We start from the raw sequence: 26,717 nt of genomic DNA on the forward strand, positions 1-26,717 counted from the left end.
CCAGGAGTGGATTGGGTCTGGGGGTACGCCCGAGGGGTCGGTCGGCCCGCCGGTACAGTGCAGGAGCTGGAGGGATGCTTGGGTCTCTGGATTTGGCAGGATGCCTCGGGCCTGGGGCCACGAGGGACGCCCGCTCCCTTTTCCTCTCATCTCACCCCTCTCTTGGGAATGGATTGGGTCTGGGGGTCCGTCCGAGGGTCGCTGAGGCTGCAGGAGGGATGCTCGGCCTTCTGGACTTGGCGGGGCGCCACCAACCCCCTTTCGATCCCGCCGCATCCCTTCCCCCTCCGGGGGTGGATTGGGTCTGGGGGGCCGTCCTGGGGTCGCGGGCTGGTCCCAAGCGGGAGCTAGAGGGACTCTGGGGCCTCAGGACTCCCCGGTGCGCCGTCCACCCTCTTCCCCGCGGCTGCCCCCGCATTGCAGCCGTCGGGACACGCCCTTGACGCGGGGCTCCCGGCGCGGTCCGAGAGCCCGCCGGGATCGAGATAGGGGCGCCCGGCCGGGGTCCCCGCTTGCAAGCGCCCCCCACCCCCTGGTGCGGCGCTGGGCGCAGGGCAGGTGGGCGCGGAGAGTCTGCCCAAGGTCGCGCCGGGTCCCCGAGCCGCCGCGCGGGGATGGGGGAGGGGCGTCACGTGACCAGGCCTAGGCTCCCTTGGTCCGGGAGCCCGGACGGCGCGGTCAGGGCGGCGGAGCGACCCGGGCCCCGACGGACGCATCCCCCAACTTCAGCTCCCTCGGCGAGCCTACCTCCAGATCAGTTCCTTCCGTTTTGTTCGGAAAGGCCGTGGGTCAGAGTCTTTGTAATGTAAATTGGTGGTTGGTTTTCGTTCCAGCTGAAGGGAACTAAGGTGAGGCCCGACCTTGCTTTTTTTTAGAGTTAAAAATCCCGAGTAATTAACCAGGTTCAATACAGAACAGACTCAGTACTCCCTACTCAGGACAAGGCTTTCGGTTCCTCTTGTGCTCCCTGTGTTGTTAAAATATTTTAAGGGCAGATTGTTGTGGGAAACTGGTAACTTTGTAAGTTACCGAATAAAATGAAAATCTGTTTAACCTTTTTGAAACGTATTTTGTTACACCATCTTCTTGCACCGGCGTCCGGTTTCTGGTCATTCCAGATATTCAAGCGTGTTTATTTTCTTCCGAACCTCAAACCAAGTGATTAAAACATGGCCGAACTCACTGGTCTTTCATTTGTGCCAGCAAACATCGCCCCCCCGCCCCCCCCGCCTCTCCAAAGTATTTAAGGTGACTCGAGATAAGTGTGGCGGACAGAGGAGGACGTTAATGCCGCTGAGCGTGCTGATCGTTGAGGCGAGGCGGTGTCCGGTTGTGAGTCCTCCGGGGCCATCGTGTCTGATACGAACTGGATGCAGCCCTCAGAGCGCGGGTTTTGGGTGGTTCTGCCTCTGTGCGCCGGGGGGGGGGGGGGGGGGGGCTCCTTTCGCCCACAGAGGACCGGTTTCCTTCCGGTGAGGCATTGCTAGACCTGACCTCGCACGCTGAACTCCCATCTGCTGGAATGGATCAGAGAAAAGGGCCATCTTTGCGAGTGCACATGCTTCGTATCGGAGTGGCAGAAATTGGCATCATGCACAGGCCAAAATAACCTTTTGAGTTACTGAAAACAAGGGGCCTAACCCAGAGGCCAAGGGAATAAACCTGGTGTCCCTGCTGCTGCCGTCCTTGGCCCGACCCTGGACCAGTGGTAACCCAGCGGTCAAGCCTGGGCCTCCGGGGAGTCCCGGGGGAGGGCCCGCGCTTATGCAACCCTGGCCCCTCGTGCCCATTCATAGAAACACTGTTCATTTTTCCTTGGGCTTCGCAGCGAGTCCCTTCCGGACGCGCTTTGGGCGCGGTGCCGCTGGGGGATGGCATCGGGCGCACTAAGCCCTTAACTGTCCCCAGGGTTGGCCGCGCAGGGCTCGTCCTTCCCAGGGAGAGGCGCTGCGTGTCGCCGGGGGAGGAGGATGGCAGCGGCGGCGATGCGCGCCAGCTCGCTCCGGAAGGTCTCTCCGAGCCGAGCGGGTGGAACAGGATCTGAGCGCCTGGGACGCGCCAGGCCGGGGGCGGGGCTCGCGTTAACCTTTCCCCTACTTTTCTCAGCCGTCACGTGACGCTCGCGGTGGGGGCGGGGCGGGGCGCGCCAGCCGCAGCTGCGGGCCGTGCCCTCGAGGACGCGTTCCAGGCGAACAATTAAAGACGCAGCCTGGGCTCCGCGGGCGGTGGGGAGGTGGGGGGCGGAAACGCGCGTCCGCTCGGGCCCGGGGCTGCTTCTGCACTTTGATTCGGAGCAGTTTTTCCTTTGTTGGGGAAGAGGTTTAGTCATTCTTTGTGGTTATTGCTGGCAGGCCGGAGTCGTGCTGCTGCTGGAAGCCTCAGCTTCACTTCCGGAAGGACTGGTGCTTTTAAGGTTTAAAATAAAATCGGCATGTTTAGAGTGTGTTTCAGAGATTCTCCGTCCCTTACTTCAACGGGGCCTCTTTTTCCCGAATGGCCTGAGCCGCTCCTGAGCTTCTCCCGCGGGGACTTTGCTGTTTTAAAGATAATACCAGCACACGGTCCAAAATGAAGGCGGTGCATCTGGGAACAAAGCGCAGAGTTGGCCTCCGCACCCGGGTCCCCGCTCCAGGGACAACCACCCTAACAGTCGTTTTGATGCCTGTAGGAATAATCTAGTCTGTGCAGGTCGCGTTTTTTTGTTTTGTTTTTTTTTTTAAGTCTGTTAATTAACGCAAGTAAGGAGTATGTTCTGCTCATTGATTTCTGACATTCTGTTGCCTCTTGGGAACTTCACCTTTTACCCCATGCAAATACTGGGTGGACCTTGGCTTCCCAGCAGAGCCTGGGCTGAAGCCAGCTGACCTTTTCGGGTTAAGGTGATTCGGACCCTCAGTTCTCCGGAATGTCCACCGTTAATGTTCTGTGGGTTGTTTTTCTGCTTAGGAATGTTTTTGGAAGTTAATAATTGAAAGAAATACTGCGGCTGCGATAGGCTTGCGTCTCTGGGTGTACAGTGATATTTGCCACCGTGAAGGGTTGGGACATACGGTGGCGGCTGCTGTCCTTGGGAAAGATTATCCACTACTTGTTGGACACCAGGTTATTTAGGTAAAAAAGAGAGGACTCCATACCTCGAGGGTGGTGGTTGACCCACCCATCCCAGGAACCTGAGTGTTGCTAAGTCCCACCTGCTACCTTTGCTTCCCATATGGCTCTTAAACTCGCCTTCCTCCTCATTCCTGTGAGCCAGAGTGGGAATTCAGATATTTATGGGCTGGAAGAATGCTTGAGACCCTTTCTCCGCTGGATTGCTGCAGCCTTCTGATGCGGTGGGGTCCTCTGGGGCAGGGAAGTCCATGCGAGGGAAGCCGTTGGGTTCTTCCACTTGGTGCCCTTGCTTTGCCTTGTTACCATGGTCAGGGATTTCTGGGTGGGAGACCTGCAAGCTCGTTACTTCCCACATCAAGGGACTAGTGACCCCCTCCTCCCACAGTATACTGGCTTCCTCTGGGGTCCTGGGGCTCTTGATTCCCAGCGCGCACACCTCTGTTCGTTATGATGCCCCAGTGGGAAATCGGCTCCATGAGGACCGGGGATGTCAAGTTTCTGAGGAGTCAAGCTAGGGGTTAATTCCCTCAATTTAGAAGCCCCTCCCACCTCCTGCCACTGCCCCACTAAAAAGTAATACATGTTTATATTAAAAGCAAACATAAAATAACTTTGCCCTTAAGAAATTGTCTTAGGCTAGAACTCAAACTTTACTTCTTATGAAAGCCTTCCTCATTTATGAGATAATGCATCTGTCACTAATTTTCCTAAATGTCAGCTCCTCTGCTGCCCTTAAGACTTAACGTGAAGAGTTTTGGTTTCTATTTTTTCAAACACGCCCTGTTGCACAACGGGAGGTACAAGAAGGTATCCTAGAAATGAACCAGGAGCACTGCTGCAAGCTGAACGCCAAAGTTAGATGGTCTGGGAGGTATCAGATGTGGCAGGGTGTGTGGGGGGGCGGGGAGAGTGAGCGGGGAGGGGTCTGGCATTAAGAAGGAGGAGGCACATCCACATGGAAACCCACGTTCCTGGAGCATGGGACGGTTGGGAAGGTACACTGTGTTCCTGCATTAAAGGCCTAATGTGGTGTTGGGTCCATCACTTGATGTGAGGAGTGGATATTCTGCATGCTTTATGTGCCAGGAAACAATCTTACGATAAGGCGATGACATTTGCTCAAGGTCTCTGTCTCTCTCTGTCTCTCTTTCTCTCTCTCTCATACACACACACAGGCTGAGTAAGTGGCAGAGCTGGAATTCGAGTCCAGATCTGTGTTCTCCAAAGCTTGTGCTCCGTCCCTGTGACAGGCTGCTTCCCAGACCCCTGTGCAGGCCGAGGGCCTGGGTGTTAGAATCCCCCCCACCCCCCGTGCCTGCTGGATGTGACACTGAATCAGCCGTGTGTGTTTCTGGGTTTCCAGTTCCTCATCTGTCGAGTGGTGCCTCTGACATCTGTCCTTCTGTCTCATAGAAGGGGACCCAGTAAGAGGCCAGATGTGAACATAGTTTCAAGGGTGCGAAATGGGCACGGGTTCTAGCAGATAATACCATGGCCGCAGGCAGGTTTTATGGATATGACTGAGCTCTCCAGTCCCTGGGCTGGAACTGGGGCTTGACGAGTTCAGTTGCGCTTCTGGGTGTAAAGGTGAAGAACATGCGTGGGAAATCCACCCTGCCCCTGGTTTTAGGAACATTTGTGGGAACAATGTCCTGGTATGAGGAGAGGTTCAGGGGTCTTTTCCAGCAGCAGGACCGCTGTTGGCGTGGCTGGAGGCAGGTGCTTACGGGTATGCATCTGGAGAAAAATACCTGAATGGATAGAGCAGGTAATTGGGGCCTGCCTAGACATTCTGTATTTTCTTTATGAAAATGTACCTTTGGTGGGGCTCCTGGGTGGATCAGTCCGTTGAGCATCTGCCTTTATCTCGGATCCTGATCTCAGGGTCCTAGGTTCAGCCTCATCTCAAGGCTCAGTGGGGAGTCTGCTTCTTCCTCTTCCTCTGCCTCTCCCCCTGCTTGTGTTTTCTCTCTCTCTCAAATAAATAAAGTCTTTTTAAAAAAATGTGACCCCCAGGGACATTTCCTGAATTCTTTGCTCTTGCTCAGATCATATTCCTCTGTATTTATCTGATTAGTTATTACTTACTGAAGTGGGGAAATATCAGGTATAAATTTGAATTTGCTTTATTTTAACAGTAACTCAGTGGGCAGAACCCGTGTTTTTCTGGAGCCGTAAAACAAAGTATAATGATTCAGAATTCTTTCTATAGGGGCTCCTGGGTGGCTCAGTTGGTTGGGCGACTGCCCTCGGCTCAGGTCATGATCCTGGAGTCCAGGGATCGAGTCCCGCATCGGGCTACCTGCTCGGCAGGGAGTCTGCTTCTCCCTCTCCCACTCCTCCCTCTTGTGCTCTCTCTCTCTCTCACTCTCTCTCTCAAATAAATAAATAAAATCTTTAAAAAAAAAAAAAAGAATTCTTTCTATAATCTGCCTTGACTCTGCATATTTACCCCATAAATATGAATGGTGTATTATCATATACTTCACTGCGATACATTAATTGTATGGTCAGTTAATTAATGCAGATATTGAATGCCCTGTTATGAATTCAAGAGACAACATTTCATTAATGACAGTTCCTGCACCTTTCTTGTACATGAGGCCCTCCCAGAGATGTCAGGTGAGTTTTGAGTCTCCCATTCTTGCTTCTAAGATGCCTCTGTCAGGTTAGGGAAATGATCTGTATTTGTATAACACTTACTGAGAAAACACAAGACGCAATTATGGAGAATCCTGTCTGGACACGGCTCAGAGAGCGTATTATGCCTACACACAGATGGAGAGGGGCCCTTTCTGTTGATCTTCCCTTTACTGCTAATTTTTGCCTGCCCTAACTTCTCATCCTAATTTTGAGCATGATAGCAGGAATACTAAATACCGAAGGAGCAAGAAGGAACCTGAGCAAAGTCGTGAGCCCTGCTCCACATGCAGGTCTGGGGAAACCCCTGGGCTCCATGACAGCCTTCCGGAACCTTCCGGGTATTTTCCTTGAAGTGCCGCGGGGAACAACACTGAGGCTGGCCTGGGTGCCACCTTGGTGGTCCTACTTGGCAGGAACATTAGCCGTCCTGGAGGCAGAACCAGCTTTGCGTAGCCAAGCAGAACCCTCCCAGGCCCTGGTCGCTGGACCTTGGAAGAACAGGCCGTCGATGACCACTGCTCTGTCCTCCAGGAAAGCCCAGGCTGCCGGCTCTGCCCGCGGTGTCTGCTCTCGAGAGTTTTTCCAGGGGGGTGGCCCGAGTGTCATCCAGCCGCCCAGCTTCCTCCCTGGTGAGGGGTCCAGGCTGTGTTCCCGGAGACCTTGCCCGGTGTTGCTGCTGCACTAAGCCGTTGCTTCCTGTGGGTAACCTTTCCTCCGAGGAGTCCCAGTGCAGCAGCTGCTGACCGCTGGAGGAAAGGGGCCGCTCTTCGCCGGATTTTCGTAGCAGGCAGGGCCCCCTGCTCCTGCGTGCAAGTACATTGTGCAATTCTCGTGGAGAGACTGGTGCCTGCGAATAGTTTTAGCGCTGGCACCCGTCGTGTTTGTAGTTACTGTAGTTTTATTGCCGACTGCAATCACATCGTTTCGGTTACAACAGAGTGACCTAATTTTATATTTGTGTAGCTTTAGGACTCTTGCGTGGAACTTTTAACGGAGTACCTACCACTTAACTTGGCAGGTGAGCATGGGGGGTTTGGAGCTGGACGTGAGTCTGATCCCCAGCTCTGGGGGTTGCTGGCTGTGACCTTGGGCAGCTGTCTTGACACCCTCACGTTGGTCTGCTCCTTGGTAAATGAGTGCCCATCTCTAGCAGGAATGAAATGGGTCACGCGGGTGAGATGCGTATCACCTGGTCCAGCCTATGCCAAACAGTTTGGTAGAAGGAGTATTTTGTACCTTCGTTGTTAAAAGCACAGAGACCAATCTGTATGCCGTTATCTATCTGCCTAGCTACCTTCCTCTCTCCTTATCTGTTGGTTGAAAGACCTCAGACAGCACATAATTACATATTTTGGTTGGATGTCACATAACAGGTTTTATTGTTTGTTTATTACGGAGGTGATTTCCACATCTGAATTTTCCCCGGGCCTGTTCTAGAAGCTGGCTAAGCACTTTGCATTGTGCTGACCTTTCACCTCCTTTCCTTAGCCCGCTGCCTGTCCTAGAATCCGAGGGCTGGGGATGGCGCTGGGCCAGTCTTCTCCTGGAGGGGAAGGGGACCCGGCTTAGGGATGGCTGGTGTTATGATTGGCGGGCCGCTGACCTTGTAGTCAAAGAGTTATGGTGAAAAAGAGTTGACTGAGGAGGAGGAGGATGGAAGGACAAAGTAGGCACATCTGAAAAACAGACCAATTTATTGGCCAGAGATTTAGTGAGTGGCATTGGTCAGAGTTATCAAAATTAAAGTAATCTGACTGAAATTGAACAAGGTGGTGTAACATCCCCCCTCCCAGATCGTTCACTTGGCATTCAGTGTTGGAGAGCTGTGGTCCTCAGTGGAGTCAGGGTTGAACAAGGACTCGTGTCCTGGAGACGCCCCCCACTTTCGTTGGGATTGAGTAAATGAAGAGTCACCCGCCAGCCAGTGTCAGGAGAATCACCAGATGAAACTGGTAGAAATCTGTTCTCCGGGCATGTGGGCTCAAAGGCCGCCCTATAGGAGGGGAGTTTGAAGCTAGGTGTGAAGCCAGGACATGGGAATGGAAAAGGAGCAGAAGGCACCCCAGCTGTGCGTTGGAGTTAGCAGGCCCCCTGGTCATGGTCAGGGGGGCCTGGCCCAGGTGGGGGACCGGGGGAATGGGCTTGGGAAGCCGTAGGAACAGCCACATAATAGACCAGCGATGTGAATTTATAAAAATTGTGGTAAATAGGTCGTTGCTCTCAACCAGAGCGCCTTACTCTGGATCTTGGTGTCTTTCCAAGAGCGGATTAGGGTAAGATGCTTAAGCACTCTGGTGCAGACCTTGGAGGATCTCTCTCCTGTAGTGGCCTTCATGATTTCTAACGTCGCACCATCACATGGGGCCCCCAGGTATGTTCCAGGCAAGGAGGTTCGTGCAAGCTCACATCGGATGGGGCTCCCAGGTGGGCTCTGCACCTGACGCGGCCCGAGGGGTTGTCTGCAGTGCCCAGGAAAACAAACAGGTCCACAGCCCCGCAGCCTGCCAGACCACATAGATGGAGAGGGCTTTCTGTCTTCGGCACGTCGGATAAATTTCTTCATGTCTCCACGCAGCTGGGGGCTGCTGCCTCACGTGGCCACTTCCAGTTTACCCCTGAGCAGGTCTGGCAGGTGCAGAGGGAGAGGTGGCCTTACATCAAGAATAGTCCCCAAGGGGCCTTCCCTGGGGGCCCAGCCAGACCTGGGGGAGGGGCAGCAGCCAGCCTGTGCTCCCGGAAGGTGCTTCTGTGATCACTCTGTTACCTCCTGCTCAGATTTCTGGTCCGAAGGCTTCCGGGAGTTGCTTGGTGATGATTCCAGGGAACAAATGAGTGACCGAAAGGGGAGTTCAGCTCTCTTTTCATGCGTCCGTGTTTTCTTTGCAATGCCCCCCCACCCCCCCCACCACCCCCCGCCTGTCCTCTCTGCTTCTCTCGCCCACGTTCTCATGAGAACTCGGGGCACAGGTGTGCATCCTGCCGAGCAGGTGGATCCCAGCGGTCATGCCGTGTACCTTTGTCCCCGGAGAAGCCACCTCTTTGCACCCAGGTAGTGGGTGCTCAGCGGGGACAGTACGGTGCAGGGACAGGGTACCTTTCCAGATGATCAGGCTCTGCTGCTTGCACCCAGCACAGGGGGGAGGCACAGAGAGAGGACGCTCCAGCCTGTGTGTGTCTGGGCCTGGCAGCCAGTGGTGCTGTTACGGTAGGAGAAACCATGCGAGGGTGTATGAAAGATGAGGGATTCTTTTGCAATTGACTCGCTTTAGTGTCAAGTGGAGGCGTGCATGAGACGCAGAGTCGTGTGTGCAGGTGCAAGTTAAAGCCCCAGGCAGGGTCCTGTGGGGGGCTGACTCCTGGGGTGCAGAGTGGCTGGAAGAACCACTGACCCCCAGCTCAGAATCCTGAGAATCCCTGAGAGGGGCAAGCGGCCGGAGCCGAGAAACTCTGAGAGTCTATGTGCCTGGTCGCCTTATCCAGGAGGAAGAGGACATTGAAGGAGGCCAGCGCCCAGAGGCTAACAGAGGCTAAGGGTTTAGTTGTGGACCGCAGGTGGGCCGTGGCAGAGCCCCCGGCAGCCCCAGGAGGCAGGGAGGGGCTGCTTCCTGCTCACCAGGTCCCCCGGGGCCCTGCTGTGCCGTGGCCTTTGCTGCGGCCCTGGAAGGTTGTAGGGATACAGAGGAGAGGCCGCCCCGAGTAAGTGTCCTGCGTCCAGACGCAGGCCCGGCCTGCCAACTGGCCCAGGGCCCTTCCTCTTCCTCCTCAGGGTGTTGGGGTTCCCAGCTGCACTGACAGAGTGACAGGACAGCCGTGCCTGGCCAGGCGTCCACAGAGGCCGACCCAGGAACGGAGAGTTGGAGACCAGGCAATCTCAAGTCGATGTGGCCGGTTCGTAGGTATTCTGTGGTGACCTGTGTGCATGACGTCTTAGGATTTAGAACTTGTAGGACACCAAACAGTCCTGCCGTGTAGTACAGTAAAATCCCCTGGGGCTCTTTTGAGGCCCTCCTCATTCCTGGTTGTCCGTGAATGAATGAATGGCTTGCCTCGCCCTCCCCCCCCCGCCCCCCCGCCCCCCCCCCCCCGCAGGTTGCCTCTCCCCTCCCCCAGCCTCCCGTGTGGTCAGCCTTTGGGCAGCGGCAATAGTCGCTGTGTGTCTTCATCAGTTACTCTGGCGGTCCTTTGGGGGAGACTCGGAGGTGGGGGAGGCGGGGCAGGCAGGCAGGGTCACCCGCACCCGCCTGGGTGAAAGGTGAGGGTGGGCCCTGCGTCCGGTACCGAGATAGCAGTTCCTGCTAGGGTGCGGTAGGTCAGGGGTGCTGTGATCCGACAGAGAGCCTTTGTTGTTATTCTAGGCGTCAGCGGGTGGGGTGGGTCGGGTAGATAATCCCATGTTGTGAATGCCCAGGACTGCAAGGGCAGGCTTGCTGGGGGCGGGCAGCCGCCCTGGAAACGGACCCCCTTCTGATTTGACTTGGTCTCGGTGCATGGGGTATGGGGCCTCACCTTGCTCTGCGGGGGCTGGCTTGTGGCTCGTGGGGCTCCCCGGGGAGATGTGTCCGGAAGGGCGGCCACTGACAAGCACTGGAAGAGGCCGGGAGCTTTGAAAGTTAGTGTCGGATTGTCCGATGTAGCACCGAGCTCCAGCGTCTGGACAGGTGTTTTATTTCGTTAAACATATTTTAAGAAATGATTAAGAGAGGATCACAAACCTACAGAAGAAAAGAGACCAGCATAACAGACCCCCCCATATGGCCACTGCCCGACTTCACCAGTTCCCACACGTGGCCGGTTCATACCTCCACCCCCAGTGATTTTGAAGCAGACCCTGCACTTGACAAAGGACAAAATTGCATGGATATATATTTCAGTATGCATTGCTAAAAGACAGCAGCTCTTTTATTTTTAAAGATTTTATTATTTTGAGAGAGTGAGCGAGCGAGTGAGAGTGAGCATGAGCAGGGGAGGAGCAGAGGGAGAGGGAGAAGCAGACTCCCCGCCGAGCAGGGAGCCCAATCCCGGGACTCCAGGATCATGACCTGAGCCGAAGGCAGACTCCCAACCGAGTGAGCCACCCAGGCACCCCAAAAGGCAGCTCTTTTAAAAAATAACCGCAGTATCCTACACCCCCTAAAAATATTTAACGGTTAATTCCTCGATGCAGTGAGCTGACCGTTGCTTGGAGGAGTGAGTGGGACACTGGTGGGCCCACCCACCTGCGTTACAGATTTGAGGAGAGAAGGTTTAGGTGCATTAATGTTGAATAGACGACACTAAAGTTTCACGAGGCGGCTTTTTTATAGTAACCGCTTTATTGAGGTATGACTTAGCGCACTGTCCCCTACGCCCATCCAAAGTGCACGCTTCTGTGGTTGCGAGTCCCTTCGCAGACAGGTGCACCCAGCACCACGGTCCAGATTTCGAACGTTTTCCTCACCCCAGAAAGAAACCATCCCCCCCCTCAGCCATCTACCCCTCTCCGTCCCCCCGCCATGTACCCCCCCCCATTCTGGACACTTTGCGTACATGGAAGCGTGCAGTGTGTGGCCTTTTGCGTCTGCTGCTTTCCTGTACTAGGAGGTTCTTGAGGTTCATCCGTGTGACAGTGCTCCTTTTTAACAGTCAAAGAACACTGTGTTGGATGGCTAGACCCCATTTTATCTACCCGCTCATCAGGGGAAGGACATTGGTGCTGCTTCTGTTTTTTGGTTATTGTGCGTAATGGCGTTTTAGGAACCTGTGCGTGCAGGATTTCGAGTGGACTCGTGTTCAGTCCTCTTGGGCAGGCAGCCGGGAGTGGAAGCTCGGGGCCGTGTGCTAAGGCCATGTTTAACCTTTTGAGAAACCGCCAGACTGATCTCCAGCGTGGCCGCCCCATAGCGCATCCCTACTCGCAGCGCGTGGGGGTTCTGGATCCTCTGTGGCCTCACCCGTGCCCTTGCCAGTGTTGTTACCTCGATCTTGCAGGTTCTAGCCATCCTGGGGGGCGGGCCGTGGCATTTGGCCTCGGTTTTGATCTGCATTTCCCCACAGCGACAGGAGGTGGCCTTATGAGTGTAAATTGTTTCTTCTTTTTTTTTGAAGGAGGCTCCATGCCCAGCGTGGAGCCTGGCATGGGGCTTGAACTCACGACCCTGAGATCAAGACCTGAGCTGAGATCAAGAGTCGGACGCTTAACCGACTGAGCCACCCAGGCGCCCCTGTAATCGTCAGTATTTTTAAACGTGAGGCTGTGGATGCCAGGATAGAGGGTGGGATTGTCCCTTTACTAGATTTGCACAGGGAGTGTTTCGAACCTTTGTCTGCCGGTTCACTAATTACCGCGATGGCTGGAAGTGGGAGGTCGGCCCAGGGCAGCACCTTGCCTACTGCAAAACTAGAAAAAGATTGCTCATTTAGGACTCTTATCTTTGGTTTTTAGTTTGAACCAATCCAAACGAGCAAATCCTTAGTTAAAGTCAGGGTTCTGACAAGGCCATTGACTCCTGGCAGGGAGACTGCAGATCCTCTGTCTCGCCTCCCTCTCTCTGCCCGGCAGAGGTTAGATCCCCGGGTGAACGCCGGACCCATACCTTCGGATAGAATCGGCTACAAACGCTATGTTTAGGTTCCATCTACTGCCATTAATAATCCCTCATGTCCTTATAAAGCCCTTGAAAGATCTTACAAATCATGGAAAGGGTGGCCAGTCTGTAACTTTGTCTGCTGTGCTTCTGGCTCTGCCGAATTCTCTCTGTGACGCCCACCTCCCGCCGCATGGGGGGGTGTGAAGCCTTCGTGAAGAGGGGTTAAGAGTTAACCTTGAGGCGCCAGCAGAATGCTCAAGCCACTTGGATAGCTTTTTGAGAAAAGGACACCCTCTTCCACATCCTGAATTATCTGCAGGAGGCATTTGCTTGGAGATCTTGCTGTTTTCACACGTGGCATCTTTTCCTTCAAAATTGGCCAGGCTAGGGAGGCTGGCTGCATGCTTGCTAAGTAACACGTAGATCATCGTGAACACTTTGCAGATCACTTGAAGCTAAGGTTATTCCCAGGGGATTGCAGTCTTGCCAACTTGCTCTTTTCCTTCATAATCAAAGCAGAGTCGTAGGTTCATGTGCTGACACTTCCCAGGGGGTGCCCACCCCAGCCTCTCCCTCTGCCCCCAACGATGTCAAATGTAGTGGGTCCACACACCACTTCTCCTCCCTTCCTCCTCGTCCTTCTTCTTTAAAAGATTGATTTATTTGAGAGAGAGAGCGAGCGAGCATGAGCAGGAGGGGCAGAGGGAAAGGGAGAGAGAGAATCTCAAGCAGACTCCCTGCTGAGCATGGAGTCCCACGTGGAGCTTGATCTCACGACCCCGAGATCATGACCTGAGCCGAAATCAAGAGTTGGACGCTTCACCGACTGAGCCACCCAGGCGCCCCCAGAGTGGTCTTCTTGAGAACAGAAACAGTAACTTAAGGCCCTTGGATGGTTTTCCTTAACCCTTCACATAAAACCCAGCTGCCTCCCCTGACTGCCTCTGGGCCTTCCTCTCCAAAGTTAGCTGCCTGCCCAACCACCCTGTCCTTGACCTGCCCTTGACCTCTACCTAGAGTCCTGTGTTACCTTTGGGCCTGAAAGGCTTGCCCTCCGGCCAATCCTCCTGGGCTTCCGTGTCACCCGGGAGGTCCCCTCTCTGCCACCCCCTCTTCTTCCGGCCTCCCTGTCTGAGCTGGTGGGGGGCAGGAGGACTTCTCTGCCAATGTCTCGGTCCTCTGTGTGGCTGGCATGGAGGAGGCAATCAACACACGCTTGCCGAAGGAGCCGATGAATGCAAGCTGCGTGCCTCTCGGGGCCTCTAATGGGGCGTTTGTTCCAATTAGCTGAAAACTAAGCTAGTTTGGCTTTTGTAACTGGGCATCTTTGAAAGCACGATACCTGTTGATTTCGGTTGGTCCTCCACCCGCACTCGGTGGGCTTCAGCAGGTAAAAACGGGAGAAATAGTTGGTGATAAGAAAACACACACACGATTTTGGATTTTTGTTACGGTTCTTGGTAGCTTCCCCCCCCCCCCCGTTAGCTTCCTTTCGATCGCGGGGCGCTCCAGCAGAGTTTAGGAAGAGATGGCTCGGTCCCACGGCTCCAGAAGGTGGCAGAGGGGCCGGCTCCACCAGAGGGAGGCCGGGAGGTGCTCCAGAGTCGCCAGGGGGAAGGGAGCCAGAAGAGACCCGGCTCTGAAGACGCGCTTTTATTCGTTGGGGCAGGGCAGGTAGCCCAGAGCCAGCCTGCTTGCAGGAGGGTAAATGCCCCCCTAGTTAATGTTCCACCCCTTGGGTTGTTGACCCAAGTCAGTCATAGCCTCCGAGGAGGAGGAGGAGGAGGAGGAGGAGGAGGAGGAAGGAGACCTGGCTCCGTCCGTAGACACGCCTAAACACCCACTCCTGAGGATTCTGTGCGTCTCCTTCTCATGGAGTCTTTTTTGCTGCCTGAGATGGTCTCTCAAGCCAACAGCCACATTGCACCCCAGAGTCCAGAGATAAGGGGTTCAGGGCCATCACGGACTCATCTGTGGACCCTCTGGGTTTCTTCTGTGCCAGCCTCCAGGCAGCTGGTGGGTGGGGATGAGATTGGCAGGTGGTTAAACGGCCACCAGCTTCCTGGGTCAGCTGGGTGTGGCTCGGGCTGCTGGCCTGGAGGGATGGTTCAGTGGGATGGCCGGGGCCGGGGGCCGGGGGTACGGGTTTCCGTGGGTCTGGACACTGGAGGCTCGGGGAGGGAGGTGGTGGTGGGGGGTGCCACTCCTGGACTCCGCTGGCCACCCAGGGCCTCCCAGCAGAGGCGACAGTGGGCTGTGCAGTGCTGGGCAGATGGGGGAGGGGGCGCTGCGCGGGGGTCTGTGAATGGACTATTAAGTTTGTGAAACGGCTGGGAAAGACTTCATGCAGAACAAATCCCAGGTCTGGGTGAGGGGTTTTCTAATGTCCGGTGACATGCTGGCTGCGTCACACTCTGCCCTCCTCCCCCTCCTCCTAGGAGATTGCCGAAGATGGCAGAAGCTCACCAAGCCGTGGCCTTCCAGTTCACGGTCACCCCGGACGGGATCGACCTGCGGCTGAGCCACGAGGCCCTCAAGCAAATCTATCTGTCTGGACTGCATTCCTGGAAAAAGAAGTTCATCAGATTCAAGGTTGGCCAATCCTTGTTTAATCTGTATGGTGCTCACTTCAGCATCCGAGAACATTGTAGGTGGTGCAGTGGGCGTGTTTGAGTGCTGATCGGCATGACTGATACCCCCTCGGTACTTAGGAGACGCTTCCGAGTACACCGGCTCACCGAATTCTGTAAGACGGGCAGGGGCGGCGGCACCCTCTAGGCAGGGGCGTGGGGGCTCAGAGTGGGTGAGTGACCTGCTCAGAGAAGTAGAGGAAAGACTAGAACCCATGTCTCTGAGTCCAGCACTCTTTACGTCTTGTAGAAGAAGGATTGCTTCCCAGCGGTGCCAACGGCCGTGAGTTTATCTAACAGATGCCTCGCTGATAAAATAGTCCGATGTTGAAATACATGTGTAAATTCAAGCAGAGTTAACTTCCTGTGTTCTCAATTCGGTTTACCTGAAAGACTGGAAATGTGTTCACTGGTTTTAATCAAGCACGAGTGTTGTTCTTTTAACTTATCCGTAATTTAATTTATTTCAAAAATCACAGAAGGGATAAGATGCGTGTTTGGAAAGAATTCAAACGGGATGATCTCTCATCAAGTTACCTGCCCGGGGAATGAGGAAAACTCCTACCTGTATTTGTTTTCCCGTTTCCTTTTCTGAGGGTGTAGCTCAGAGAAGGCTGTTGAGAAGGCCCAGGAGCCAGGGTAGGGTGAAAGCAGTGAGTCAGAGGAGGGGGCCGGGCCCCTGGGAACCGGCCGGCAGGACAGGCGCTGCGGGCGGGGCGGAGGCTCTGGGGAGGGGGCGCCACCTACAGGGGGAAGCGCGCGTTGTCACCCGACCTGGCCGGGAGCAGCTCCTTTTCCCCCCTCGGATCCAGGAAGAGAGACTTGGGTGCAGAGCTGGGGCCGTCAGTCACTGCGAGCCAGTGGGAATGTTCTCTGGTTTTCAGGAGGTTGTAGTGCAGCTGAGGAGGGAAGACCAGTAGGTAGGAGAGAGGATAGACAGTTCACAGCCTCGCCTGACCACGCGGCTGGCAGCTGGACGGGCTGCAGGGGGAGGCTGGGGTGGGCGGGAGACCTTTCAATCTGGGCCCTTCCTGCCCCCATTGTAACGTCATGTAATGTAGTCCATGTACGTATCTATCCGGGAACACCAGGAGAACCCCCACTTTGTTTCAAATCTCTTTCTCTTACACTTCTAGACAATCGAAAACCCAGTGGGAATGGCATGTAGGGATGCAAGGGGCCCCTAAAAAAATTCAGATAAGCTTTGAGAGTTTTTAAATCCATTGTCTTGGCCAAATCAATCTCTTGTTAAGACGGCTTTAGTAAGATATATATATTTTTTTTAATTAGAAGTGTTGAAACAAACACAAATAAAAAGAATAAGGAGCCACAAGGCTCACCTGGGTTCCAGAATTTTGTTTCATATCCGTCTTCCGCTCCTGCTACTTTTTTGTGGTTTTTAGGGTGGGGAAGTAGAGGCGTTTGGCTGAGGGATCGTACAGCAAATTCTCAACATGCAGTCAGGTCTCCTGAAAATACTTGGGGATTGAGCAGCCTCTTGATTCAGGACCGGCAGGAGGGGTGGTTTTGGAGCTGGGGGTCTTGGGGCATCCCAGGTGTAGCAGACTGGGGAGAGGACATCGTGGTTGGCTCAGTGACGTCCTTAACTCGAGGGTGTCGAGAGTCAGTCTGGGTGGAGCTCGGGAATCAATGTTAAACTCATGCCTCGGGTGATTCAAATGTCCTGGGGTCACTCTCGGGGTATCTCCTTCAGGGAGGGATTTGGCTCAGAAATAGAGGAAGAGAAGGGGCTGGAGTCTCTGGGGAAGATGTTCTATAGTGGTCACTTAGCCACCGTGAACTACAAAGGCCTCCTTCCCCCTGCTGTCATTCCACTGCCCCCATCACCAGGAGCCGTGGACTTTGTGGGCGGGACAGTACTCATGGTGCATGTTCTGTTTCTAGAATGGCATCATCACTGGTGTGTACCCGGCGAGCCCCTCCAGTTGGCTCATCGTGGTGGTGGGTGTGATGTCAACCATGTATGCCAAGATCGACCCCTCGCTGGGGATAATTGCAAAAATCAATCGGACCCTGGACACGACGTAAGTACTCTTTCAAATCTCAAATTGTCTAGAAAGTTAGCGACTTTTGTTGCTGATATTTTTATGTCTTTTCAAATATAATGGCCATCACTGTTCTGATTCCATTTGAAGCTTGGCTATTCTCCTCCTGTAGGCTTTCTTCTGTGTTATGGTCCACAGGGAGTTTGGAGTCCCTCGTGGCCCTTTCTCTGAAGACGGCCTTGGTCCTGGGTTGCACTGGGACTTCATGTCAGGGCCCAGGGTTGTGGTCAGTGTGCTTAGCCTGGCTGCAGGGTCCTCAAAAGGAATTTCTGCTCCAGGAGCTGGTCCTGGACACGGTCAGCTCTTTGCACTGGGGTCTGTGACCCTGAGAACCGACTGCTCTGGGGGGACCTCAGCCCCTTAGCTCCTTGTCCGAGTGGCTCGGAACCCCGGTGGGAACCTTAGCACTCTTGAGAGTTTCCGGCTTTTCTGGGAGCTGGAAAAGAGGCTCTCTTTCTACCATGATTTTTGGCCTAGAGGAGCCTCTGGGCTGGTATTTTCCTGGAAGGGTGTACATGGGGCCTGGGGTCCCCCGTGGAACGTGGGCATGCCCTCGAGCGCATTTATGAAACCCCTCTGAAGTCCTTTCTTCCCTCCAGTCCCAGGGATGGCCCTAACGCCCGTGCAGGGTCCCCTGGCGGTGACCTCGCTCACGAGGGTCTCCGGTTACTCCGTTTGTGTCTGGCCCTTGCTCTAGAATACTTGCTTTTATTTTCTGATTGGAAAGGATCCCCGTACCTCCAGAACCACCGTGGTGGTTCTGTGCCCGACCTTCGATCCTGTTTCTCAGTTCGTTGTTTACCCTGGTCTCTTACTACAGAAATCATGGTCCCCAAGTCCTCGGCCCATAGGTGGGCTTTGGTTTTGGTCCAGGGGTTGCGTGGGGAGGCTGGGGCCCCCTGACTTCCCCGGGTCGTGTCTGTGGTGTCGGCCACTGGCCTAAGCTAAGCAGGTGAACTGTGGGCCCTGCTGGTTGTATGGCTTTCACATCGTCCCTTCAGAAAGGACTAAACTGGCAGGGTAGGACTTCAGGTGGAAACCCCCAGCTCATGAGTGAATTCGACTCTGATTACGCTAAAGAAGTAAGTCAGCTGTTTTCGCTTAAAGGTGTGAACTTGTATGTCCTGGAGTGGGTCCCCCTTCCTCTTTGTTCCTTCTTGTTCAAAGCCCAGAGTCCAGCCGAGTCGCTCATGGCCTCCGAGCTGCCTCGAGAATGCTGGCTTGTGCCTTTATAAGTGTCTGCGAGACCTCGAATAAAAATTCCATCATTTCAGAGGAAGCGTGCCTGGGCTGGACCCCTGCCAGATTCCCTGCTCTGCCTGGCGGCCGGGGACGCCGAGGCAGGGACCCCGACACTCCCCACACTCCAGGGAAACCTTGCTCCTCCTGTCCTTGCGACCGCTGCAGACAGCTGGTCCTCTGCACACTGGGTCGTGCTGTTTCCGCGTACTTTTCAGACTCTTGTGGGTTTAACGTGGAGTTTTAATGTACTTTCCACTGTGGGCTCTTAATGCTGGATTTAGAAGTGTTGGCTATTTAAAGCCCTTTATAATCTGGGTCTTTATACGATTTGTTTCTTTGTCCCTCTAAACCAATTGCGGTGAACTGGGCCATCCTTGGCCCAAATTTAGAAAGAGCAGGTTAAGGGTCAGCGTGTCCCAGGCTCGAAGGTCGTTCTGGAACTGTCTTTCCGGAGAGCACCTCCGACTGTCCGAGGTGGCTGTTTTCACAAATGCAGACGTACTAGGCTGGGTTTGCTCTGCGTCCATCCAGCTCCTGCCACCTCGGAAGGACCGTGCTCTTTAAAAGGAAGCTTTTTTTTTTTTGCTAATGCTTTTCATTGAAGCGCCCATGTGTATATTATAGAAAAAAAGTCACAACACAAGATTTGACAAGTTATATGGACACAAGTTTTGGAGCAAAAGTATTTTACCTTGAAGATAATTTGTTTCAGTGTTACTTAATTATCAGAAGGTGTTAACTTGGTGGGTTTTAAATACTGGAGGTATCTTTAGGTTATGTGTACATTGTTTATTTTAATAATTTGAAGCACACTGGGGCGCCTGGGTGGCTCAGTCGTTAAGCATCTGCCTTCAGCTCAGGTCATGATCCCAGGGTCCTGGGATCGAGTCCCGCATTGGGCTCTCTGCTCAGCGGGAAGCCTGATTCTCCCTCTCCCGCCCCCCCTGCTTGTGTTCCCTCTCTCGCTGTGTCTCTCTCTGTCAAATAAATAAATAAAATCTTTAAAAAAAATAATTTGAAGCACACTGAAATAATTTTTAAAAACGAGACGTAATTGACGTAACGTTTTATTAGTTGTAGGTGTATAACATAATGATTTGGTAGATGTATGTAGCTCAAACTGATTACAAGTCTAGTTAACTAACATTCATCTCCACATATAGGTACAGAATTTTTTTTCTTGTGGTGAGAACTTTTAAGATCTACTCTCCTAGCAATTTTTAAATATACAATATGGTATTGTTAACTACAGTTACCATGATCCCTAAGGCTTTTTTGTCTTATAACTGGAAGTGTATACCCTTTTTTTTTTTTTTAAGATTTTATTTTTAAGTAAAATCCCACACCCAGCGTGGGGCTGGAACTCATAACCCTGAGATCAAGAGTCACACACCCTACCAACTGAGCCCGCCAAGCGCCCCTGGAAGTTTGTACCTCTGGACCACCATCCCTCCTTTTGCCCATCCCCTGCCTCGGGCAACCACCGGTCCACTCTTTGTATCTAGGAATTTAGATTTTTGTTTCAGATTCCACGTGTAAGTGAGATCCTACAGTAGTAGCTGCCTTTCTCTGTCTGACTTATTTCGCTTGGCATAATGCCCTCAAGGTCCATGGTTGTCACAAATGGCAGGATTTCCTTCTTTTTTATGGCTGAATAACATCCTATGGTATTTATGTAGCACACCTTCGTCCATTCACCTGTCAGTGGGCACGTAGGTGGTTTTCATGTCCCGGCTGTTGTGGATGATGCCGAAATGGACACGGGGGTGCTGATCTCTCTTCAAGAGAGGGATTTCACGTCCTTCCAATAAATACTCAGAAGTGGAATTGCTGGATCATAGGGTAGTTCTATTTTTAGTTTTTTTGAGGAAGCTCCATCCTGTTCTTCACAGCGGCTGCACCAACAGTGCCCGGAGGTTCCCTATTTTCTGTGTCTTTGCCAACGTTTGTTATTTAAACCCTTTCTATTTTATAACTAGCTTGTGGTTTCTGAAACAGCTGGAACTAAAAACCACCAAGATTTTTTACAGTCCCATCTTTCCCATATGATGTATCTCTTTCCTTAGCAAATGAAAACATTTTCTCTCTTTAAGTTTATTATTTAAATGACCAATTTATGGGGCGCTCGGGTAGCTCAGTCGGTTGCATGTCCAACTCTTGATTTCGGCTCAGGTCATGATCTCAGGGTCCTGGGATCGAGCTCCGTGGGGGGCTCCGCATTCAGCGGGGAGTCTGCTTGAGATTCTTTCTCCCTCCCCCGACCCCTGCTCACGCTCTCTCTCTAAATAAATCAAAATCTTTAAAAAAAAAAAAAAATGATCATTTTATAACATCAGTTTCTCCACAAGTATTCCTGCCTAGATCAAAAACAAGCTCCTTTGATATATATATTTTTTTTTTTTTTTAAGATTTTATTTATTTATCAGAGAGAGAGAGACAGAGGCAGGCAGAGGGAGAAGCAGGCTCCCTGCTGAGCAAGGAGCCCGATGTGGGACTCAATCCCAGGACCCTGGGATCATGACCCGAGCCGAAGGCAGACGCTTAACCAACTGAGCCACTCAGGCGTCCCCAAGCTCCTTTGATATAAACAGCTATAATAGTTTTCCCAAATGATCTGAGCATCTCATGAGTAATGGCGAAATCCAAAGTGATGTTTGAGGAAGAAGAAGGTACAGGAAGGGAACGGCCCAGATTTGCTGTGAGCGCCCAGCTGAGGAGGTGCGGGTGGACCCAGGGCATGGGTTTCATCGCCGGCAGGCCACCACCTCACACGTCCCCTGTCCCCGTCCCTAGACCCTGGAGGAAGTTGCGCATTTTCCCCGAGGACACAGGAGGCTTGGTTTGTCCTGAGGATGGGAGAGTGATGCCTGAGCCTTTGAGAGTTGGGCTAGCGCTAAGGGAACCTGGCGTCCCCTCTTGGATTCGGGGCCCATGGTCTTGTGTCGAGGGATGGCCGCTCCGGCTGGCAGTGTGTGGCGTCCCCGCTAACGTGTGCTCGGCTCGTGTCCTCTCCCTAGCAGCTGCATGTCCAGCCAGACGAAGAACGTGGTCAGCGGCATCCTCTTCGGCACGGGCCTGTGGGTGGCCCTCATCGTCACCATGCGCTACTCCCTCAAGGTGCTGCTATCCTACCACGGCTGGATGTTCGCCCAGCACGGCAAGATGAGCCGCGCCACCAAGATCTGGATGGTAATGACCCCCACTTCACTCTTGGTGCCGAACTGGTGTGGGTTTTTTTCTAACCGCTTTATTTTGGGGTACGCTTGACATGCAGCAGGCCTTCTAGCTGTTTAGCGGTGTGCATGTGGAGGTAAGGATGCACCTGTGAAACCATGGTCATTATCAGTGCCACCAGCTTAGCTCCCCGCCCCCCAGAGCGTCCTCATGTCCCACCCCGCTTTTCCCTCGTGGTAAGAGCACGTAAGTAAGATCTGCCCTCTTAGCAAAGGCTTAGGTGCGCAGGGGTGGCGCTGTTAGGGGCCCCATGCCCCGGGCAGCCGCCACCTCCCTCGCCACAGTATTCGTCCTTCCGTGTCTGGCTCATCTCACTTTCACAGGGTCTCACGTGAGTGGCTTTTACTTTGAAAGGGGGATCCTCGGGGACCTTTCCCCTTCCACACGTGGTTGGTTGACCTGGGAGCTGCAGGGGGTTGATTCACCGTGACTCCTAAGTGTGGGCTGGAGTATTTTCCTTTAATGATGTTGGAGAGTTCTGAACGTGGTATATTAGAGTCTGCTGGGTTTGCCTTCCAGGTTCTCCTTCAAGGAAAACTGACGCCCATCCACTTTGTAGCTCTTCTGACTAACTCGAAGGCAGGCACTCGGTGGTTTCCCTCGCCGACTGGTCCGACCAGGTCTCCCCGCTTCGCCCTGTGCTTCAGGCCGTTCTGCTAGCTCTCCTCGGCTGCAGCCTGAGTCCCTTGGTTACCACGTGTGTGGAGGCTTGTCCCAGTGTCCCCCCTGACCGCTCCACCTACGAGCTGACCACCACCTCCCGGGGGCTGCTCATGAGAGGCACCCCCATGCCCACGGGCCTCACTCCCCCCAGACCGACTTCCTGCGCTCACCTGGCTGTAAGATGGCTCATTTCCAGAGAAGCAGAATCTGGCCCCCAGCAGAGAGTCCGAGGGGGTGCCTGCCCTGTACGGAATAAGCTAAACGGTGTTCCCTAGGATGGCATATTCCTGGCTCCCGTCCAGCTGAGTCCCAGCTGCCCCACGTGAGCCCGAGGAATTCCTCGGAGGTCTGGTCAGCATGAGATGACCCACTGTTAACACCAACTTTGATCCTTCCAGATGAAAGCAAGGGCTGAGAGGAGGCAAATGTGTGCTCTGCGCTAGGCGTGAGGGGCCACGGTGCTGCCGCGTCCTGGGGTTGGCTCCAGGTCCAGGCTTCTCAGTTCGGCCCCCGCCCTGCCCCTTGCCAGGGCTTGGAGCCTGTCCCAAAGCCCAGAGCCTCGCAGAGGTAGCCGACTGGATCTTGGCCCCCGTGCAGATGCGTAGTCAGCCGGCAACCTCAGGTGCCCACCTTGGCCGGGGCATCTCGAAGCATCCGTCAGACTTGGGCTGGTTTTTGGTTGGGGTCACCTGTTTGTTGGCAAAGGCCTGTGAGGTGTCGGGGCGGAAAACAGACCGGAGACAATGCGAAGCCCAGAAAATCAGTAAAGAGTTGGCAGGTCGAGAACTGGCTTCATATCTTTAACATGGTCTCATGTTTTAAACCGCACCTTTTTTTTTTTTTTTTTTTTAAAGAGTGTGGTCAAGATCTTTTCGGGCCGAAAACCCATGTTGTACAGCTTCCAGACTTCGCTGCCTCGCCTGCCGGTCCCGGCCGTCAGGGACACCGTGAACAGGGTAGGTGTGGCCTCGAGCTCCCTGGGACACCCCCTCCGAGCTGCTGGGCATCCGGGGGTGAAGGCTGTCGGTTGGCCGGGTTAGGTCTCAGCCGTGTGCTCGTCCGGCTATTGTCAGAGATCTCTTCCTTTCTAAAGTCAGCATGTATGAGGTGTTTTTTTCAAAGCATCACGTTTGATAGACAGCTTTGCAAATTTTTTTTAAACAGCTTTGTTGTGATATAATTCACATACCGTACGGTTCCCCCGAAGCGTCCAATTCAACGGTCTTCGGTATGTTACATGACTAGTTGTTTTAAGTTGTGGTGTATACATACATAACGTGAAAATGACCGCTTTAACCACTTTAAGCCATGCAGTTGTGTGGCACTGAGTACGGTCTCATTGCGCGGCCTCCACCACGGTCTAGTTCCAGAACTTTCCATCACCCAAACCCCACACCCGTCTGCTGGCTGTAAGCCTGGATCTGGGGCCCTGGGGCCTGGTGGGGCCGGCCTCTGCTTCACCTGTGGAGGAACAGCTGGGCTGGATCCCACAGCATAGGCGTTCCCACCGAAGCCAGCGAGGGCTGCGGTTTCTGCCTGTCCCGTGGACCCATTCTAGAACCTTGGCTTTTGAATCCCGGCCTAGTTATTTCGTCCCTCTTGGCCTTTTCACGTTCCCTCTCATCTCTGCTCTCTCGAGCCCTCCCTCACCTGCGGCGCGGCAGACAGGAGCCCCGCCCCGCGGGAGGGCGGCCAAGCCACCTGCAGCTCTGGGTCCGTGAGTGGGGTGCCCGACTCGAGCTGCTTCAGACTGGTTACGTTCCACTCACGCGTGTCTCACTTTGAGTAAACTTGAAAACTTGAACAGCTGCTCAGTTTCTGGAGTGGCACCCTCCTTGTAAACATTCAAGGAGGGGTCCTAGAGATCTCCCTGGGGCCCCAAAGCTGTTTTCATGGCAGACAGAACTTGGCGGATGGACACGTTTCCTGATAAACTGAGGGCCTTACTTTCTAGAAGTTTGCTCGTGAATATGGCATCAGCTGTTGATGATGGTCTCGAAACCCCATCACATCTGTGACCTGCCACCTGGGTGCTCTCACTTCAGGGTGGGACTGCTCAAAGTCAGGGGGCCCCACAACCCTGTACCTGGAGACCTGGCCTTGACCCCGGGCTTGGCCTTCCCCGTCCCATCGTTCTGGCTCCTCCTTCCTGCTACCCAGTGTCCTGGGCTCGTCCCCGGCATGCTCCCTGCACTGTCCTGAGTCACTGTCGAGTGGGTGGGAATAGGGCTTTCATTAAGGGCCGAATGATGGACAAAGACTAGTGAGATGTCCTTGTCGGCCGAACCATGATCTTGTCGCTCCGGAAGTCGCTCTGGTGATCTTGTAGTGATGCTTGTCTGGAGAACTAGAAGGCCAGTAAAGGGCCAGTAAAAGGCCAGTTACGTCGCTGACGTAAAGCCATCTGGCTAACTCGTGTGAGGACCTGCAAAACCAACTTGGGGAGTTGTTTTTTTTTAAGATTTTATTTTTAAGGGGAGCCTGGGTGGCTCAGTGAGTTAAGTGACCGACTCTTGGTTTCGGCTCAGGGTTGTGAGATCGAGCCCCGCATCATGCTCTCTGCTGAGTGTAGAGCCTGCTTGGGATTCTCTCTCTCCCTCGCCCCCCCCCACTTGTTCGCCCTCTCTCTCTAAAATAAATAACCTTTAAAAAAAAAAGATTTTATTTTTAAGTAATCTCCTTGCCCAATGTGGGGCTTGAACTCTTGACCTCAAGGTCAAGAGTTGCACGCTCCTCGGACTGAGCCGGCCAGGCATCCCTACTTGGGGAAGATTTTTAAATCTTTTAAGTAGGTTTATATTTTTGCTAAGGCGCAGATAAGGGGCCTGTGTGTTTTAACTTGGCGTGTGTGCTTTGTGTTAACCCTAGTATCTAGAATCGGTGAAGCCTCTAATGAAGGAATCCGACTTTAAACGGATGACGGTTCTGGCAGAAGACTTTGCGGTCAGCCTTGGACCTAAATTGCAGTGGTATCTGAAGTTAAAATCCTGGTGGGCTACTAACTACGTAAGTATACATATTCGCCATCTGTCTTGGCGGAAATGCATTCAGGTGCACGTACTAGTCCGTGCCACCAACCAGCCGGGCCTCCCCGTGTGTGGTGGGCGAGAGGAGCCACTTGGGTGATACGAGGCAGGGTGTGACAGAGGAGGTATTCAGTGTGACCAGACGGAACAGGAAGATGGGGCTGGAAGTGGGCGTGGTTGCGGGGCGGGCAGGTGCGTTGTGTTTAAATCAGGCGCCGGCCGCATGGGTGTGTTGAACTCACACTAGCGCTTAGGCTCCCACACGCCCCGCCAGCCCGTGTGGCTCCCGCTAAGCTCGCCAGTGCTCTGTCCTGTTGGCACCCCGCAGGTGAGCGACTGGTGGGAGGAGTACATCTACCTGCGAGGACGAGGGCCGCTGATGGTGAACAGCAACTACTATGCCATGGTGAGTGCCCTGGGCGGGCTCAGCGGGCATCCCAGTGGGCCTGCCGGCCGCCCGGGAAGCTCCTGCCCCTGCTTCCGCTCACCCAGGCGTCCTGCCGGGGCCCAGGACCTGCTTGCCGGGCCTGAAAGCTGCGTGGCTGTCCTTTCGTGTTTGCCGCGAGCCACTCGGAGAAATACTCTCGAGGCCGTGAGTGGCCCCTCGCTGCAGGGCCCCTCTCCCTGTTGTCACAGCTGGGCACTGTGTTGTGATGCACGGCGGCATGTGGGCCCGTGTCCCCGCCACCCCCAGAGCTTGGCGACAGGCGGCCGCGGCTCCCCGGGCCCAGGGGCGCAGCGTCCTTCTCCGCTGCCCTAGGACTCCGGGTGGTTCTTGTCTTCCGAGGCATCGATGGCCTGGGAGGGCACTTCTCGTCGTTTTGTTAGAAGCCCCGCCGTTTGGGTTCTGGTAACTGGTATTTAATAGCTTTAATAACTGGCCAGCCTCGTTCTTTGTCCGTTTTCTTTCTGTTCTTCACTTTTATTTTCTTGTAAAACACAAAGCTGCCCAAGTGTAGGAAATGCAGTCTTAATTTCTTTTCTATCAGAGCAGGTGTGATTTAACACAGATGGAAATATTTTAACAGTGCGGAAATGCCCTCCCGTGTATTTCAGCTAGCGTGGCTTTCCCCACGGACGTTCTCTCTGCCAACACGTGTTTACCTTTTCAGGACTTGCTGTACGTCCTACCGACTCAGATCCAGGCAGCGAGAGCGGGCAACGCTATCCACGCCATTCTGCTCTACAGACGAAGGCTGGACCGGGAGGAGATCAAGCCGGTACGCAAAAACACTGCTCTGTAAACAGTTCTCTTTAAACGGCTTCGTTGACTTAGTGCACATGCCTGAAGCACAGTTTGATAGGTCCTGTGATATTTATATAACGTACCCCTGAAACCATCACTGCAGTCCAGGGAGTGAACACATCCGTCACCCCCAAAAGTTCGCTTGTGCCTTCTGTCCCTCTGGATCACTTGTACTTTCCAAAGCTTTGTGCAAATGAAATCATACAGTAGGTTCTCTCTCTCTCTGGTCTAGCTTCTTTCACTCTGCATAATTACTTTGAGATTTCATTCTCCCTGTGTATTCTAAGTGG

At 53.8% G+C, this 26,717-nt stretch overlaps 1 protein-coding gene across 3 annotated transcripts in view; it reads left to right on the plus strand.

The window, feature by feature from the left end:
- CPT1A (carnitine palmitoyltransferase 1A) overlaps nt 1-26,717 on the plus strand; it is a 50,585-nt gene that overhangs the window by 511 nt on the left and 23,357 nt on the right. Inside the window, exons 2-9 of one of the 3 annotated variants that reach the window (XM_078057687.1) lie at nt 11,839-11,962; nt 14,759-14,912; nt 16,856-16,995; nt 21,276-21,447; nt 23,010-23,111; nt 25,024-25,161; nt 25,510-25,587; nt 26,294-26,401. In XM_078057687.1, coding sequence (XP_077913813.1) covers nt 14,772-14,912; nt 16,856-16,995; nt 21,276-21,447; nt 23,010-23,111; nt 25,024-25,161; nt 25,510-25,587; nt 26,294-26,401 — 879 coding nt within the window. In that variant the 5' untranslated portion in view covers nt 11,839-11,962; nt 14,759-14,771. The remainder of the gene's footprint in view (nt 1-11,838; nt 11,963-14,758; nt 14,913-16,855; nt 16,996-21,275; nt 21,448-23,009; nt 23,112-25,023; nt 25,162-25,509; nt 25,588-26,293; nt 26,402-26,717) is intronic. The other 2 variants (XM_078057686.1, XM_078057689.1) reach the window with 2 other exon arrangements.

This window comes from Halichoerus grypus, chromosome 11, assembly GCF_964656455.1.
Source record: "Halichoerus grypus chromosome 11, mHalGry1.hap1.1, whole genome shotgun sequence".
Lineage (NCBI taxonomy): Eukaryota > Metazoa > Chordata > Mammalia > Carnivora > Phocidae > Halichoerus > Halichoerus grypus.